This window comes from Brachycentrus maculatus, unplaced genomic scaffold (genome assembly GCF_059751285.1).
Source record: "Brachycentrus maculatus isolate JH-2025_06_01 unplaced genomic scaffold, ASM5975128v1 h1tg000048l, whole genome shotgun sequence".
In the NCBI taxonomy this organism is placed as follows: Eukaryota; Metazoa; Arthropoda; class Insecta; order Trichoptera; family Brachycentridae; genus Brachycentrus; species Brachycentrus maculatus.
Window position 1 is genome coordinate 1,221,513 of NW_028280802.1, and position 19,127 is coordinate 1,240,639.

Below are 19,127 nucleotides of genomic sequence, written 5' to 3' on the forward strand. Positions count from 1 at the left end.
TTGAATTGCCCAACTGTTTTATTTGTTGAATAATTCTTAAAATTAAATTTTAAACCTATGACTGATTACTTTAACATGGGATATCCTAATGAGGTAATCACAGATTAAAATATTTAAATAATAAATATTTACAAATATGTTAAAAATTTCACACACGTCTCAGACCAATATAGTTTAATTTTAACCAATGTCACATCTTCCTTTATCTTGCCCGTGAGAATTAACCTGAGTATACGATACTCTTCGTAATAAATGAAACTCTTTCCCACTTGTAAAGTAAAATTGTTACTGAGTAACAGCGACAGTAACCACAGGACAGGAGGATTAAATATTTAAAATGACTGCAGTTTTCATTAATCATGTTCCTTGTTTATAGATACGGATTCAAGTGCCTGGTGATGGGATATGAGGACTATCCGAACACAGGGAATAATGAATGCATGTTTGCCCGACTCGAGATGGAGATTGCCTATTCCGCTGGGAAGTGCGCTGCGGCCTTAATCAACCCTGTAATTGACAACTGTATTACCAAAACAGGTTATTTATTTAAACTCTTTATTGAATACAATATATATATATGATAAATATAAAACCCTTATCCGCACCCCAATGGTGCATAGGGCACTGTGTCATATAAACGCAGTGTTATCTTGATCGTTAACACATGAAGGAAAGGTGATCAGCCCTCCGATTCAGGTACACGTACAGGGTAATATTGAATAAATATTACAGTGAAAAAATCATTTATATTTTTTTGACCCCTCCTGGGAATCGAACCCGGGACCTCCAGAACGGTAGCCGAGCGTGCTGATCATTACACTACGGAGCCGGTGTTGAATGCAATGGGTGATAGAAATATGTCGTGTAAAGTATGAGTAGAAATTCCATATATAAGGATATTATAATGAAGCATGATAGGGTTGTGTGTGAAAAAAATATAAAGATGTGACTTTAAGATGTGTGAAAAAAATATAAAGATGTGACGATTAAAAAAGGATCTATAAGATTATTATTCTATGTGAGGTGAATTCTTGAGAGAGAAATGAATTTCAAGTGTAAATGATAGAGTGGGAGTAACGCTTTGCGTTGCCAAGTTACCAAAACCCTGAAATATAGCAATGTAATGTGAGAGTATATTGGGGCAGATTTTCTCTACTTGCCCAAAGGGGAATGGCGCGACGTATGAATTTAACATCGCGTTGAAGTCCGTTGTCTGTCCAGTTTTCATTAAGTAATTGTTCCTAAAATAATGTGGCTTGTATAAACATAATGCGTTAGGTCATTCAAATGTGAATCTACCATAATAGTAGTAGTAATTATTGGTCTTTATTGCTTTACAGTGGAGCCAAATGGCGTTGCTGCATCAGTCGAAATAGACGAGCTTGAACCAAAAGTTTTCACTAAGGAAATACTATCCCGAGGACTCGCTCTTGCCCAACTACCGTCTGTGGAGCAAGCACTTAGCGCCAATATCAGCTTTCGGTGAGTCTATATGTATTACATTATCAGGTTTCCAGGACGATAATTTGCTGTTTCCGAGAGAATGAGTATACTACATAAAAATAAGTTCTTCGTTGAATGTTTTCAGTGTTTGGTAATGCTTTTAAAAATGACTATTACATTTTAGAAATATTTAAAAACATATTTAACTGTTTTGTGTCCTAATATTTTAATTTGTACTAGATTTTCATTATACTTATAATTTTTTGAAACGCATTAAATAATACTAGGAGTGTTATTCTTATTTTAAGTATTTTCGAATCATTTTTTACTTCTATTATATATTTTAAAAAAATATAATTTTTTTCTCTAATTTATACAAAAAATATATTGAGGAATACAAATTTAAAATTCCCCTACTCATTCTATTTGAAAAGCTCAAGGTAAGCTTATTTAAAAAAATATTTTCGGGAAACACAACTTTTTTTAAATCAATAAAAATGTTTAATTTATGAAACTGATTATTATACACACTCAATCCAAGTAACTTTGAAATTTTTAAATTTATTTTGCTTTTGCATTTGTTTTAATAGTGAAAGTTGTAAAAAAACTAACGGGTTTGGGGTTAATTATGAATTTTACAAATTCTGCATCAAATACACATTAAAAAATATTATTCAATGACAAATCCTAAAATAAATGTTCATTAAATCCCGGTAAATCTTAATAAAATCTTGTTTTAAACATATAATGCAAATGGATATAGTTTAACATTTCATCAATTCTGTCTCATTTTTAAACGGAAACAAAACAAATCAGAATTGGGATTCGATAAAAATACTTTTATTTAAAAAAAAATCTATATAAATTCTAAAAACATAAAACAGGTGACTGACATTTAACTACTTTTTCTATTGGTGAGAAATACTTTATTTTAAAGTGCATATATAAAAGTTCCATATATTCCAATCATTAGGGATAGAAAAAATGCCAAATTAAATATTTTGATTTTGATAAAGGCTACCCAGGAGTTCAATTTAAAAAATTGATTTTAATTTAATAAAATGTGTAAATTAAATAACTTGCACAAAGATACATTGTTTAAAATTATCCTACACATTATTAGGTAAACCAATTTGCTTTGTACAAACGTTTTTTTATAAAACATTCAATATTAAATACACCTGAATTTTCCTGAGTTCCCCTATCTGTACCTCTTGGTGCTTAGGGCACTGTATTAGGTTGGTCTTGAATGTTTAAATGCTATTGTTAAAACATGCATTATGTGTCTATATTGACTGTTGCCAGAAGGCACAAGGCTATATTTTAGGAGTCGCACATAGCTTTTTAATTGCCTTTGAGGTAGTGTTTTATGAAAATAGCACTCAGTGAATCATCCAAAATTATTATTATTATATTCTATAATCACATTAAAGTATGTAAAATCTGACAAATATGTAGCATTGACATACAATTATTATTTTTATTACACTGCTGTATGCTGGATATTGACTGACGTAGCTATTTTCGCATAATCAGCAGCGGTGCAGTGGAACTACGTTCAAGTTCTTATACCAGGAAATGTATCTTTTTCCTGTACTGGGAACACAAAATAAAGCGAGAAATTAAAACATCGCAAGTTTTGGTATATTTTATGTATAGTTGCTTCAAATAAGGAATAATTATAAACAAGTAAAAAAAACCCCCTCGGGAATTATTTTGAGTACACCTTAATGTCGAATATAAAAGTCAGTCTAAGAATCATCATATGTAAAAGGATCATACGAACATGCACTATGTAATGCATTGTGTAGTTTAGTATTCAACAGATAATTACATGTTAGAAATTTGGCTTTGGTCCATGCGGTATCAATAACTTTACATATATGTATGTAGATATGTAGTAAATGTAACAGAAAATGTTACATCTGGAAATAGCTGTACAAGAATTTAAAAACTGACTAGTTTGAATGGCTGATATTTGGTAACCCACAAAATCTAATCAATAATTAGTTCATATAGCTACAGGTCCGTGGTGAGTAGATCAGCACGCTCCACAATGACTTGCAATTCTGTTTCCCTGTACGTTCTTCCATCTGGCACTATAAGGGGCATTCTGTTTCCCCGGTTATTGATCCACGTGAAACCACTTTGTCCAATCTTCCTCACTATACAGAACATGCCTAGAGCCACCAGTAGCACGGTAATCAGGCCAGCTCCCACTGAGATACCGATTATGACCCACTTGTCTCCTGTTGCCTTGCATTTCTCCTCATCATACAGATACATGTACTTGTAATTTCCCGGTTGATCCCCAAACGGAGTCTCCACAACACACATGGCGCTCTTCAACCCTGCGACGGCTGCTTTCCAAGCCCCATCGGAGCAGGTACAGAGAACGTTGATTTTAAGATCAGTGAGCATCAACTCGGTTGTGGTGTGATCGATCCTCAAAGCACCTTCTTCGAAAGTATTAATTGTGTTATTTTCAAAGTGTAATTGATTCCTTCCACTTAGTTCGGTTACTTCTTTCGAAGCGGTTAATCCGGCAAATGCACCCGAATTCAAGTCTTTAAAGACGTTATTTCTGATGTTAATCGGTCCCGTCGCTTCTATTCTGAAAGCGTCGCCCTCCACTGTACCGATGTTACAGTTCTCGACACATGCACTCTTTGGACCCGTGATGACGAAAGCACCGCTGCGTACCTTATCGGCTGTCACGTTGTCTAGCTTGAATAAATTACTTATTTCAACATCCGACACCACTCTGCTGGGAATCGTATGGACTATCGTATTTTGTATTACTAGTCGGTCGACGGGAAACTTTTTTAAACACTGCGTCTCAAAATTTTCAATCGTGCAGTTAGATATCTCGAAGGAGCTCAAGCCGACGATGTTGGAAAAAGCGTAAGGTCTGATGTTTTCTATGGTCGTGGAAGTTATGGAAATCTTGTCGATGCGTCCCTTGACGGCTTGGGAGGGCACTTCGGGCATAAGGCAGTGGTCGATGAGGAGGGTGAGGCCGGGCGAGGCGAGCAGGTCGGGGCCCGGCCCGCGCGGGCGCCAGGACCAGGAGTTGGCCACCAGTACCAGCAGGCGCGCGCCGCGCACCGTCACGCCGCGCAGCTCCGACAGTCCCCCCAGGGCCCCCGGCTGGAACAGCACCAGCGAGCAGTTGCTCACCTCGATGTGCGTAGCGGTGGTCAGCGCTCCCACAGGCCCTATGATTACTCTCTGCCAAAAGAAAACAAATCAATCAATCAAGGGTGCATTCCAATAGTCGCCATTTTACACGAAAACAATTGGAAGAACGAGACAATGACATAAATTAATCCGTACAGTAAAAACTCTCCCAATTTAATTTAATGATTTTTCTCATTTCCAACGTTACGTTCCCATTATACTAAATATATATATAGTAAATATATAAGTATATATAAAGTATGTAGAAATGACCTTTTTCAAAAAAACAGCAATTCTTAAACTATTTAAAGGTGAAAATACTTGAATCTAAAGAAAAGCTCATATTCGAGATACCAAAATGACTCTAAAATACCAAAATGCAATACCAACAATTCCTTGTGTATTTCCTTGTATACCAACAATTCCTTGCAATATCAACAATTCCAGATGTAAAAAAAATGAAAACATTAAAACGCTAAAATATAAATTAAATGAATTATTTACATGTAAATCGAAAAAGAAACCAAAAATAAATAAATAAAAGTAATAATAGAGTATATAACCCATTTTTGAAAAGCGTTTATTATTATGTTATACCAATCTACATTTGCTGCTAAAATATTGTACTCTTACAAACATTGTAAGGTTAAACCTATTATAATAGAATGCTGTCTATTTTCTTTCGATTCCATTTAACCAGACTGAGCCAAAACAACGCATGGCCGCGTACCGCTAGTAAGCAAAGTAAGGTTTAATAACTCGTGCCTTTTTTTGTTTTTAAGCGCCGATAATACCACTGATAGATAACCTTGAACATCTAATGCCTTTCAACGTGTAACGTACGTCGTGCGTAATATGTTACGTATAATGTAAATATTTGCACGTCCAATTAAAATAGGTTAAATGTTTTTATTCGGTATAATAGGGCATTAACACTCGGGAGGAATACCTTATTTAACATTTTTTTATTATTTTTTTTATTAAACGTGGTTTTTCAGGAGAACGTTTTTAAAGTATAAAAATATAATACAATTTATTACAAATAAATATCAAGCCACTTATTGAACTTTTTACTGTGCTACAGATCTTTTTAGGTTAAACCTGAAGGTTTTTTCTCCATTTAAAAAATAATTAGTTTATTTTAAAAAAATAATTAAACAATACCTTTTCTTCAAAATGCAAAAACAACACTTTCTGCCCTGTAGCGGGTAAATATTAAGTTTAAAATATGCCGCTTTTGCTGGGATATAGTACATTTTTTGGGCATTCCGAAAACATGCATAACTGAAAATTGACGATTTTTGATTTATGACGTTCTTGAAAGGAGTGAGCGATATGTAAAATAAAACATAAAAAGATATACATTAAACAAGTCAATTATAGTTAACCACAGGAACATAATGATTAGCACAAAATTTAAATATTTAGTGTAGATCCAGCAAATGAACACGTATTTATGTGAGAAAATGTGCATGTGTGTGTGTGTGATGATGATACTAGTTGGGACATACATATAATGCAGAGAAGCATAGTTTTTAAAGATCCTGAGAGGACAATATGCGCACCTTTCTCAACCTATAAAGGATTGTGCAAGACTCGTTTTGTGTTTATAACAGCCGATATAATCAATATTTTCATTCATCATTTTCTTTTGCGAAATTCGCCTTCGTAAAAACCTTGTCTTCGTAAGTTGGCAACGAATGACGTTACAGAATCTAATCCACACTACTGCTATTACAGCTTTATAAAGCAGATACATAAAGGTATACGCCCCAAAACACACCCGTTGACGTAAAATTTGATGACGTATAGCGGTGTCCGTTTTTCGTTTTATTCAAATATCTAATGTTTAAACCTTAACATCTAAATGTGAAATATGACGTATTTTCGTCACCTGAAATATAAACCTAAATATATAGCTATTTTTTGTATATTAAAAGCATTGTTAACTTTGTGGTATGGTAATATAACACTCTCCTTTTCATTCATGGTTCACTTTGTGTAATACCACTTTAATAAACACTAATTTGATAAACAATTTCATTTTTATGGCCTGATGATGGAACGATTATTCCCAAACCGGTAGTCACGAATTAGAGTTTATTAGTGTGTCGAGTTGTGGTCCCGTGGTTAGTGTCGCGGTCTCTTAAGGTAAAGACTGACCGGAGCATTTCGTCGTAGCGTAACGTGCTCGCCGCGAGCGATGTTACGTTATGACGTTACGGCATTGCTGACTGACCGCGATCAGTGCTCGTTTGTGGCCTTGTGCTCAGAGTTGCCATATGTAACACCAAAAAAATTGAATTACAGTCTAGAAATCTGTATTAAATTTGTATAGAATCAATAACCCAAAATCTGTATGAATCTTTGCAACTTTGCATTCGTAGTTAAAATGTCGGACGACGAAGACGTGATTCTTGGTTCTGTGATTTTAATAAATTACAGTTTACTCCAGATGAAGAAAAAAAGATTACCCGCAGTTCGGGGTATTTCCCACATATTGGCAACCCTGGTACTGACCTAAAATTGCATCCAACTTCGGATGGAGCATTCGGATCAAGCGGCGAGCAGCTCGGCTCGGTGTACTGACTGCCTGAATGCTCGCATCGTAACATGTTACGTTACGACGAAATGCTACGGTCAGTCTTCACCCTTAAGTCAGAGTTTCACGGTTCGAACCCACTCTACCACAATTTGATACCTATTTCTAATAATGAGAATGTAAGAAATTGAAATATTTGTGTAAATAATAAAAACACATATATTTCTCTTTAAAAAAAGTGATATTATACAAAGTGAACTATGAATGATAAGGAGAGTGTTATATAAATGTACATATTTTGAAATTATGGCTCTAAGTATGGTTGTCAATCGTACAGAAAAGGTAACTAGAAAATATAAGTATTTTATGATCATGCTATATTTATTTATAGAAACGTGTTTGGGCAATCTGGTTCCGTCTCGAATCTCAAGTCTGGGTTCCGTTCTCCCATAATATCTCGTAATTTGTTTATTTTTCAAGCATTTCCCCATCATTTTCATGCTAAGAGGTAGAAATCATTACCAACGTAAAATTTCTAAGTTCTCGACTCGACGCGAATATTGTTTGAGTTTCACGTAGTTTTAGTTTTGTTGTTGTTGCGAATATGACTCGTGAAGTACGCGACAGGGCTACCAAATGTCAAAATACTTCCATAAATGCGGCAGAATCCCTATTTGACGCGATGGACCAAACTACGCTATTAAAATGCACCGAAACACTACACTATTCGAATCGTGGACCCGTTTCGTGAAATTTGCCATTTTTCAGTGCAAATATAATATAATATTATACAATTATTATATACGTATTCATTCCCATTCCCTTACACGAGATGTTTTAAGTACACGGTACATTTGAAGTGTACTGCTCCAGTTATTAAATTTTACCTTAAAGCTGGGATCTCAAACGTTCAAATTTAGAACGCGAACGGGTGCGCTAGGAGCCGGATGTGTTTCCGCGCGCGTATTATTTTTAGAATAAATTTAAAAAAATACATTTTTGTAACTCCTTCCATTACAATAACTCTTTTCTTTTCAAACCCATATGTTTTTCTAATAAAGACTTTTTTTGTGCAAAAACTGTTTTAAGCCTAAAATTATTACATCAAATTTTACCTGGGTTTCTAAATAAATATTTTTTTTAAAAATGATAAAAATATTTTTCCCTTATATAATAAATTCTTATTTTAATATTATATATATATATATATATATATATATATATATATATATATATATATATATATATATATATATATATATATATATATATATATATATATATATATATTAAATAAATATTTTTTTTAAAAATGATAAAAATATTTTTCCCTTATATAATAAATTCTTATTTTAATATTATATATATATATATATATATATATATATATATATATATTTTTTTTTTTTTTTTAATGTATGCGGAGACACTCTGGCCCCTCACGCAGCCGGTCGCTTTCTGAAATATATGTTTGCGAGTACCCCCTTCATGTACAGGACGCACAAATTGTGCGGCACAATCTACCTTTGTAAAGGGATATACTAATTACGTTAGTCTACAAGTAAATATTATTCATATCCCGTTAGCTTTATCGAACTTTCGTGCTTTGGTGCTCGCTTTTGCTTAGGGCACTACCGCGGTCTTAAAGTTTACGCAAATATATATAAATGCGTTTTATGAACTAGAACACCGCGAATATTTTATTGCCACAGCTGGAAGTCGAGTCCGGTTTTTTAAACCTGATATTTATCCCGGTAAGACGGTATTTGGGTTTGAGTCAGCCCTGTTTCGCAATCTCTAAAAGTAGACAGATTTTTTTTTCGTTGGGATATGCTGCTGTGTTATACGCACACTTATTTACTTTGTGATGTCACCGATTTTAACGGACGCCGCTACTTCGCGGCTGGCCGTAACACAAGACCGTTCATTCTCCGCTCTCTTCAACGGTCTAATAATAATAAATAATAAATTTGGATATTGGATCATTCTCATATGTTTTTATTGGCTAATAAATTAATATAAAAAATCACAAGACATTATTGAAATCGATAGAAAAGTAAGAGAGATATGAAGGTTTGAACTTTAGATATTTTAATAAAACGAAAAACGGACACCGCTATACGTCATCAAATTTTACGTCATCGGGTGTGTTATGGGGCGTATCCTTTTATGTATCTGCTTTATAGAGCCGTAACAGTAGTATGGATTCGTTTCTGTGACGTCATTCGTTACCAACTTACGAAAACAACGATTTTATGGAAGTCGAATTTTGCAAAATAAAACGATGAATGAAAATATTTATTATACCGGCTGTTATAAACAATCCTTTATATCCTTTATAGGTTGAGTATGTTAAATTAGATATTCCTCCGAGTGATAGTACATAATAAATTTGGATAATTTATATAGCGCCATTTTCGTAAAATACTACCTCAAGGGCATCTTATCACCTACCCATCTACATACTGAATCTTATTCTTATCAAATTATTAATTTTTTATATTAAATGTTAAAATGAAACAATGTTTTTTTGAGTCTACTAAGTTATATTTTACATATTATTTTTTGATATCTCAACATAGATGAAGAATAATATGGATGTCTGGGCATTTACGGGGCTGACGACCGTCATAGGCTGGTTTAAGTGATCAATTTTCACACGTGTAACATTGTCCGCCTCCGTGGTGTAATGGTTAGCATTCAGTCTACTTCCATTCTTCTTTATTAAAAAAAACAATTGACTAAAACCATCACGTCGTTTCCCCGCAGGGACAGGCAGAGAGAATAGAACGCCACACCACTCTATCTTTGCAAACATTCTTCGCCTCTTCCACGTTCATGCATCTCCTCATGCATACCCGCCGATTATTTTGACTCCTAACCTGACACCTTTCAAGTATTTGACATACCTAATTATTAAAAGGTCTTGCTCTGCTGCTTTTTCCAACTACATTCACTTTATTAATTTGTTTTACTGTCCTTTCCTCACTCATTCGTTCCACATATCCAAACAATCTCAACGCATATTTCTTAACTTAAACAAAATCAGTTAAAAGTTTTTTTTAAATGTATATTGCTAAACAAAGACTAAACACTTTTTATAATAGACCATTCCAGAGTGCATAGTTCGCATTCTAGATGAAAACACAAAAAACGCTCTCCTGCAAAATTTATGCAAACGCAGATACGACAGTAAGTCAGGAAAGCGACGATATTTGTCATGGACAAGTGTAAATATAGCGCCGCATATAATATACAAATAAATAATTTACTTATTCAAAACGTTTTGTATAGAATATATATACATTGGCGGGCTCATTGGTAAGAAGCAATATCTTCCAACTAACTTATAACAGACTAGCGATACTTGTCAATGTTTGTAATTAGAAGGGAGATAGTACTTGCGCATAAATATCAACGAAAAATAATTATTATTAATCTCAATACGAACAGATATTTACAACATTACATATTAAATGAACTGTAAATTCATTTTTTTTAAAGGGGAGGTGAAAGAAGTGGGATAGGGTAAGGAGTTGAGGGGGATAGGTAGAGGAAACCAATGAAGAATAATATGCTAAAAGGACAGCTAAGGTTTTAATGATAGATAGTAATGTTTCACGCGTTTCTTGAACGTTATCAGAGAATTGTTTAATTTTTAATATATTACCCAACAATTCAAAATGGAATTCTACCAATTGTCTGCAGTTACAATAAATAAGTTTTTACAGAAGGTGCATTTTCAACATGAAGAGGTAATTCATTCCATCTCTGACCGTTAGGACAGTGCAGGAATTGCTGAAGAATGATGTGCTATGACGAGGAATGGGAAGTGTTCTCTCTTGAGAAGAAGGTGATAGAGAAAAGATCTGAAGGGTACATGCAGTTGTAAACGAGATATATACATAGGTGCATTGGGTTGTGAATAATATTGTATAGTAGAGAGAGAGATTTAAGGTTTAAACGCTATTTAAAATGAAGCCATTTTAGTACGGTGATACATGGTCATATTTGTTTGATTGAAAATAATTGTATTTATTAACTATATTAGCAAAAAACAGAATTCAGGAAATATGTGTGGTCACTGCAATGTTTAGAAATACGAGTTTTTTCATTTTATTATATACATACTAACATTATTACAATAATGTGCCCTCACTGAGTTTTCCCGAGCCATGGGCACATTTTAGAAAAAAATTGTTAATGCATTCAAAATGTTAATACAGTAAAACCTCTATATAATGCACCTCTATTCAACAGACTTTGGATTGATATAACGGGCAAAAATACAGTCAAATGTAAACAAAATTAAATACGTCCTGTTAATATTACACATGCTTAAATTAAAATGTCGCCCCATGTAAACAACTTTTAGCGGCCATGATAATATTGTCATACGTCTAGCACTAGAATTTGAGACATAATGCCTTCCTGCTCATAGACTGCACCTAGCCAGAGTAACAAAAACACTGCCTAAAATGAATTTATCAGACGATCTAATAACATTTATTGACTATTCCTCTTCGTAATGGATTAATTCTAAAATAGAAGCTTTGCGGGTTATTCCGTTTTTTTAAGTGATTTTATTTATTTTAACCCTATTTTTACATAACGGACTTTCGGCTTTTACGGACACCTCCTTCCCCCACAAATTAGTTCGGTATATCGAGGTTTTACTATATTGATGTCACCTAAAAGGGATGTATTCTTGACATCAAATAGTGAGAGCGGAATTTAAAGACCGCAGAAAATGTGACAAGTCTCCGATATACGAGTAACATATGATGTGCCGAGTAACACGTCTCTATAGAGATCCATTGTTTATTTTCGCACGACCTTGGCGTACACATAATCGTCTTTAGCAAAGGCATAACCCAGAGTGAATGAATAAGATATTTTTATGCCAATGTTCGCCAAATATCGTGCGGTAAGAACTCTTGAAATAGCTTCATCAGTGATAGTGAAATGAGAAACGAATTAATATACTTTTTATCTCGAAACGTTGTTATTAACATTTATCTACATTTTACAACAAAACCTGAGAAAGTAATCGAAATATACGCATTTTATCATTCCGTTTTCTTTCTTTTAACACGCTCAATTCGTATAAAATAATGTCGTACGTATAAACTTAAATTCGCGAATTTTTAAAACCCATAACTTTAAATATTGACAATTCTACATAGATGAAGAAGAATATGGAAGTCACGGTATTAACACAATCATATAAACGTATTTTTATTTCGATCGTTAAATACCCGAAGGAAAGGTGATCAGCCCTCAGCTTCAGGTACCAGTCCAAGGTAGTATTAAATATTTATCAGAGTGAAAAAAAATCACTTATATTTATTTGACCCCTCTAGGGAATCGATCCCGGGACCTTCAGCATGACAGCCTAGCGTGCTAACTATTACACTGTAGAGGTGGACAAGATTGATATAAATAATAATAAAAAATAGTATTTTTAAATTGTTAAAGGGTGACAAATATTTGAATTCATTATAAAAAAAAAATTATCTTCGAGGATATAAAATGATGTTGCAACTCCAAAATGTAATACTTAACAATGTCAACAGAACATCAAATATTTAGGTTTTAAATACTTCAATAAACTCCCTAAAGAAATAAAAAAAATAGAATACCTATATTAAAATTCTTAAAAGAAAAAATTTAATGCCCATAACATATTTTTTGTCCGCCTCCGTAGTGTAATGGTCAGCACGCCCGGCTACTGTTCTGTAGGTCCCGGGTTCGATTCCCAAGGGGGGTAAAATAAATATAATATAAGTAATTTTTTCACTGTTACATTTATTCAATATTACCCTGGACTGGTACCTGAAGGGGAGGACTAATCACCTTGCCATCATGCGTAAACGATCAAGATAACACTGCGTTTATATGACGCAGTGCCCTATGCACCATTGGGGTGCGGCTAAGGGTTTTATTAACATCTTTAAAAATATATTTAAAAGAAAAGAAAAATACTATTATACAATTAATGAAATAAAACAATAAATCGTGAGTGTAAGTCCCTCTCCAAGCACAAGAGCTCAGTCTCTTTTTTGGAGAAGCACAGCGAAACTAAAATTATAAGTTTGCCATATCGCTCTCTAGTTTCAACAACGTCATATATCAAAAAACTTGGGTTTTCAGGAGATCGTTTTTAAAGTTTAAGAATATAATGAAATGTATTAAAAATAAATATCAAGCCACTTATTGAACTTTTTACTGTGCAACAGATCTTTTTAGATAAAACCTGAAGGTTTTTTCCCCATTTTAAAAATATTTAGTATATTTAAAAAAAGAATTAAACAATACCTTTTCTTCAAAATGCAAAAACAACACTTTCGGCCCTGTAGCGGGTAAATATTAAGTTAAAAATATGCTTCTTTTGCTGGGATATAGTACATTTTCTGGGCATTCCAAAAACACACAACTGAAAAATGACGATTTTTGATATATGACGTTGTTGAAAGGAGTGAGCGATATGTATAAATGTATTGAAATTGTATCAAATTGTATAAAAAAAGTAACTGTATTAAATAAATTAAAAATTATAAATATATCATAAAACATAATCGCACAAAGTGTCGCGATGGTTAGATAGTTAGCGAGACTGACCTCGTTTTCTTGCGTACAGAGGCACTGCACCCTTCCGTAGCCGTCGCACCGGCACGGTGGCATGTCGCACCACTTTCCGCACGGGGGCTTGTGGCACACTGTAGCGCAAGGGGGCGCCTGTAGCACCACCGCCGCCAGCACCCACAGTAGCACTGTCATTATTCCGCGATTCATCGCGTGCTTTGCTTCATCAGGACCGACCGCTACTACTATGGTTCACCCCTAATTAATATCTGTTGTCAATCTGAACAGTTACCACTATTCACAAATGTTTTAATTCATCTATTCTTTGAGTCCCAGCCTTCTTGCTTCTTATTCGTTCAATTAATAAGAAAAAAAACCTTATTTAAATCCAGACCATTTTTAATATTATAAACATATTTTTATTTCATTAATTGATTCGGCAGTCACTTTGTTGTAAAGTTTTCCGTTTTAAATTTAAGCTTCACTGAGTAAATACCTCTATTTGTTCAAATCTATTGTGGCACGTGTTGCGATGCATTACGGTGTTTGAAAATGATGCTGAATGCACCGGAAACACGTGTCACAATTGAGTATAAGAAATAGTGGTAATTACTAAGTAAAACTAAAATCAAAATCATTTTTTTAACCTGAGACCCTTCATTCTTTTTATTAGGTTTAAAAGCTGATATTTTCAGTTAAAAATACGTTTAAAACATTAGAAAAAACTCTTTGAAAAATAAACCTTTTCTGACTTTTCTACGTGGTTTATTATATACACGAAGGTGACGCGCTAGTTGCCTACCGTCGTGAAACTCTTCAATTGCCGGAGTGTGAGTGGATTCTATCGGTGTATTGGTGCACCGCCTTTATAGCACGGTTAATTACTGCTAATAACAGAAGACTGACCCACCAAATTCACTGAAAGAACGTGTGTACTGTATACCCACCCAGTTACATAAATGCTCGAGTAATCGAAAAATTTGCTTACGACAGTGACCCCTTAATCATTATTATTTCGTTGCTTTCAAAACAATTTGTTATGGTTTATTTGTTGCATAATTTAATTCAAATAATTTTAGAACACGCATTTTTCGGGTAAACCTTTGTATCGTTTAATGCAGTGGTCTTCAACCCCCGGGTAAAAAAATACCCAAAAAAGATTTTAAAAAATGATAAAAATCGTATAATGAAACCCTTTTACGCCAAAAATGCGACTTATTATCAAAACAATCCAAAATATAAACAATCTGCCTCTGCCCCCCTTAGTGGATCTCGGTAAAATTATCAAATCTTGACCGGTCTGCGGCGATAAAAAGGTTGGGGACCACTGGTTTGATGGCTATATATGGTGTCGAAACATGGACTTTGAGAAGGAATATGCTCGATGTATTAGGGATGTATGCTCAGCATCATACCATCGAATGCGAGACGGACTGATGTCTCTTCAGGAATTCACATTAAAAAGAAGAAAATAATTAATTCTTACTCATGTTGGTAGAAGATGCGGAGACAACCTAGAGAAATTAGGTAAAATTGCTAACGTACACGGAGTTCGTATCTAGTGATGAGGATAACAGTAGACAGCAGCATAAGAGGTAACAGATCCCCAGGAAGACCACCTAAACGATGAAAAGACAGCTAGTCTTCCACCTCTCAGGAGCGGATTCCGAGAATAACAGGACACGGTCCTAGCAAAAGAAGAAGAAGAAGTACATAAAGGCAAGAAGTCGAAGTCTTGACTCGATCGAGCGATCCTGGGATCGCGAGGGGTGGAAATTGGAAATAAACAGAAGCGCTATACCAAGAGAACGCGACGCCCAGTAATCAGCGGGACGAATGACTATATTATTTTATACTTTCGTCCTTTCGTCATACTTGAATTGAATATGCCCCCCGCGATAGTGCCTAAAAACGTCAGGAGTAGGAAGTAATATACTTCTTCTTCTGTTCGTGTCATGTCAGGTACCCCTAACGTCAACTTTCACTTGAGAGTAATTGTCCTTGTCTCAGGTAGCTCTGAACAGCGGTCCTGATCCCAATACAATCTCGTATATTCGGAGCCAGGAGATCTGTCTTCTCCCCACGCCTCGTCAACCCTCTATTTTGCCTTTTATGATTAGGTGAAATAATATGCAGGTTAACCAAAAAAACGTGTTTTAAAATTCACAGTGATCGTTGTATATAAGTCGTATGAATCGTTCGGTTTGTATTTATTTACATGATTCGCAAAAAACAAAACAACACTGTTTCCAGGCATTCCTAGGCGGTTGTCGTTTTCGTTTGGAAATATAAAACAAGTTATGATATGATTTAGATCAAACCACGAGCCTGACTTGAGTCCACGATCATTGACACCACCGCAAATTATTATTATTATTCAGACTCGATTATTAGAATAGTTTCCTTCTGGTATCGCCGGCAAACTTCAACTATTACCACCGTTTACTCACTTTTTCCCGCGTAAAATTATACAGACTAAAGAATATTATTTTGTTGAAGAAATTACTCCAGTACTCGAATGCCGGGAAAGTGAACTGTAGAAACGAGGATTGTTTATCGTTATCTGTTATCAATGGTTATCGGCGAAAATATGACACACTTCACGCCGGTATTCAACTGATGCGGCGACCGCGCGTGCGCACAGCTAGCTCTAGAATGCTACGTATCACACCGTGTGCCGGTCTTTACAACAATAATACGACGCATGTAACACTAGGATCTGTTTGCTCCAAGTCCACACGAAAACGACTCGATCCAAACGTATATTTTGTAACCGCGTGAACGGGTACTCGCGTCTCGCTTGTTTATCAACGAATGAATCAGAAATTTACTTTTATTTTGAATCCGAAGATAACTCGTATCAGTGTTTCTTCGAATCGCGCTGTTAGCAATCGCTCGAGAGATAACCATGTACCTACATATGTACCGACTGAAAAACCATTATTCACCGAGTATGTCACGCAGGTGTAATGTAACCAGCTGAGTAGTGAATAGTCCTAGGAAAAGTCTATTTGTTTCACGCAACCCATATCAACCATAAAACGGGAAGCTAAAAATCAACAACTAAAAACCAACGACTCCATTCGTCAGGAGTCACACTTGGATGGCTTGATTCTGGCCAATGTCTGTACATGACAGAGTCTTTAGTTCTTTGAACGCTTTGGAATGAGGATAGACTGGAATGTCTGGTTGTAATTGGTAGTCTGGAGGGGAAGAGAGGGAGAGGAAAATCCCCACATGATGGCAGCAGCAGGCTCCTTGGTGGTTGGAGCGCTACGTGCAGCGCAGTCAAGGGATAACTAAAGAAGATTCGTTGCTTCGACAAAGGTCACAACCCTCAGTAATGAGGAGTAAGACGGAGAAGAAGAAAAAAAATACACGAATTGGAAGCAATCGTAAAGTTGGTTTGGATCAAAGTGTAACGGGAGCATGGGTCATGAAAGTACGTGTGAAGTTTGTAAAATGATCTCAAATCCATGTTCATCATTTATCCCACAGTCGCGTCAGCAGAAAAGCGACACTTAACCGTCAAATAAGAAGCCGTCTCCAATGTTCATGACGTCAGGGAGGTGACGTATTCTGGTTTCCAGTCCAGTTGGATTTACGACTAAGTTGATGGAGCGAAACACCTTGTCAGTCCATTTAACTGGGTGTTGGTGCAATTCTAAAGCTTTTCGTTAAAAAATGACATCTCAACGTAGATGAAGAATAATATGGCATTTACAGGGCTTGCGACTGTCATAGGTTTGGTTAAGCGATCACTTTACACACGTGTAACATTCACCAATTTACATATGATTGACAACCAATGTACTGAAAATTTTAGAGCAATTTAGAGTAATCCACCTATATATATTCGTCAAACTCGTTACACAGTACATGTGAGTTCACAACAGCCAACTATCTATGTTGGAATAGGGAAAGCTTTTATTAAGCAGATGCACTTTAATGAAGAGAGACTTTTTGTTAACGTTGAAAATGTACATGAAAAGTAGGCATTTTTATAAGCACCGACTAAGTTGACTCTCCCCTTATGCCTATCCTTACATGGTTGAAATCAAAATCTCTAGCAAATTTCCAAATCAATAAACCTCCGAGATAAATTTCAGCGGAATCAAAGATGGTGACCTTCAAACAGCTGATCCCCGATTGAGAAATTATCCGTTAGATACACACTTTGTAGAACACTGTCGCGGGGTTAAAAATCTTCTTTTTATTCGTTTTCTTCTACTTCTTCTTCTGCTTGATGTAGGCTTTGTGGCCTATTTTAAAGAGGGATTAGCCTCTTGCGATGTTGATTCCCAGCTGTCAATTCATCTCTTTGGTGGTCTACCCGGGAGTCGCCTACCTCGTTTTTGGGTTACAAATTAGGATTATTAAATCGCTATTTTAAAATAATTTAAATGATTATTGATTAGTCATAGAAAAACAAAACCAGAACAGTACGATAAACTTATCTGTAAAAATTTGTGGAGGCGTCAATGCCATCATTGGTCATTGGTAATATGCACTCACCTTGGTATTTACATGTAGGAAAAGAAGTTCCATTTTTGCCCACAGTATTTTTAGTGTAAATTTTGTTCGCAAATTCCGGAATCACAATTCGGTGTCCAAACTTAAAACACAGTAAGGGACATTTTTTTAGTACATTTTTTTTGTATCTTTGGACTAAGTAGAATCTACTTAGTCCAAAATTGCAAAAATAAAACGTACTACAAAAAAAATGTCTCTTACTGTGTTTTGAGTTTGGACAGCCGAATTGCTCCACTTATAAATTATTTAATATCAAGATTTTTGATCGATATTTCAACATAGATGACGCAAAATATGGAAGTCTGGGCATTTACAGGGTTTGCGACCTGTCATCGGCTAGTTTGAGTGATCACTTTATAAATATGTGACATTCAACATTCTTCCCATGATTGGCAACCATACCTCTTAAATTTCGGAAGTTATAATTCTTCAGTTGAAATGATCATCCGTGTGCTACTTCTTCGGTTAAATCTATGATTAAATTTAGTTTTTTTTTTATGAAATGTATGTAAGATTACCCTCTAATTATTTTACAAAATATCATTTTAAACTTCTACAGATAACCTTCTGTCGGCTCCAGGAATCGTGGATACTGTAGATGGCCTGCCATTTTGATTCGCAAATTCATTCGCCCATCTATGGGAGCCCAATACAAATTCCAAAAATATTTAAAAAGTGCGCGCGAAAACACGTCCGACCCCTAGCGCGGCTGTTCGCGTTCTGAAATCGAAATTTGAGAGTTCCCATGAACGGCAATTCAACTAAAAGCCAACTGTCAATCTGACTCTTCTTAAACGAACAAGGCTTAAAACGCTGATATAAAAAAATATAGTTTACCAAAATT

The 19,127-nt window shown here is 35.1% G+C and overlaps 2 protein-coding genes across 8 annotated transcripts in view; one reads left to right on the plus strand and one right to left on the minus strand.

The window, feature by feature from the left end:
• The window catches only part of hiw (MYC binding protein highwire), a 166,296-nt gene that overhangs the window by 41,435 nt on the left and 105,734 nt on the right, over positions 1–19,127 (plus strand). Inside the window, exons 29-30 of the mRNA XM_088277619.1 lie at positions 377–537; positions 1,341–1,482. Coding sequence (XP_088133745.1) covers positions 377–537; positions 1,341–1,482 — 303 coding nt within the window. The remainder of the gene's footprint in view (positions 1–376; positions 538–1,340; positions 1,483–19,127) is intronic.
• LOC148312238 (uncharacterized) lies at positions 530–16,405 on the minus strand. Of its 7 annotated transcripts, none has more exons than XM_088277625.1 (3): positions 16,201–16,405; positions 13,787–14,097; positions 530–4,674 (listed from the first exon to the last, which is right to left on the minus strand). In XM_088277625.1, exons 2-3 carry the CDS (start codon positions 13,958–13,960, stop codon positions 3,463–3,465), a joined length of 1,386 nt encoding a protein of 461 aa, XP_088133751.1. In that variant the 5' UTR covers positions 13,961–14,097; positions 16,201–16,405; the 3' UTR covers positions 530–3,462. The 7 variants fall into 7 exon arrangements, with proteins under 7 accessions (XP_088133751.1, XP_088133754.1, XP_088133756.1 ...); XM_088277628.1 differs by having other exon boundaries at positions 13,787–14,094; positions 16,201–16,404; XM_088277630.1 differs by having other exon boundaries at positions 16,265–16,402.

Bases quoted from the DNA above. Each gene is read 5' to 3' on its own strand.
- LOC148312238 (XM_088277624.1), bottom strand. The intron at 4,675-13,786 runs GTCAGTCTCGCT...TTCTTTTGGCAG, and splicing joins TCTGTACGCAAGAAAACGAG to AGAGTAATCATAGGGCCTGT.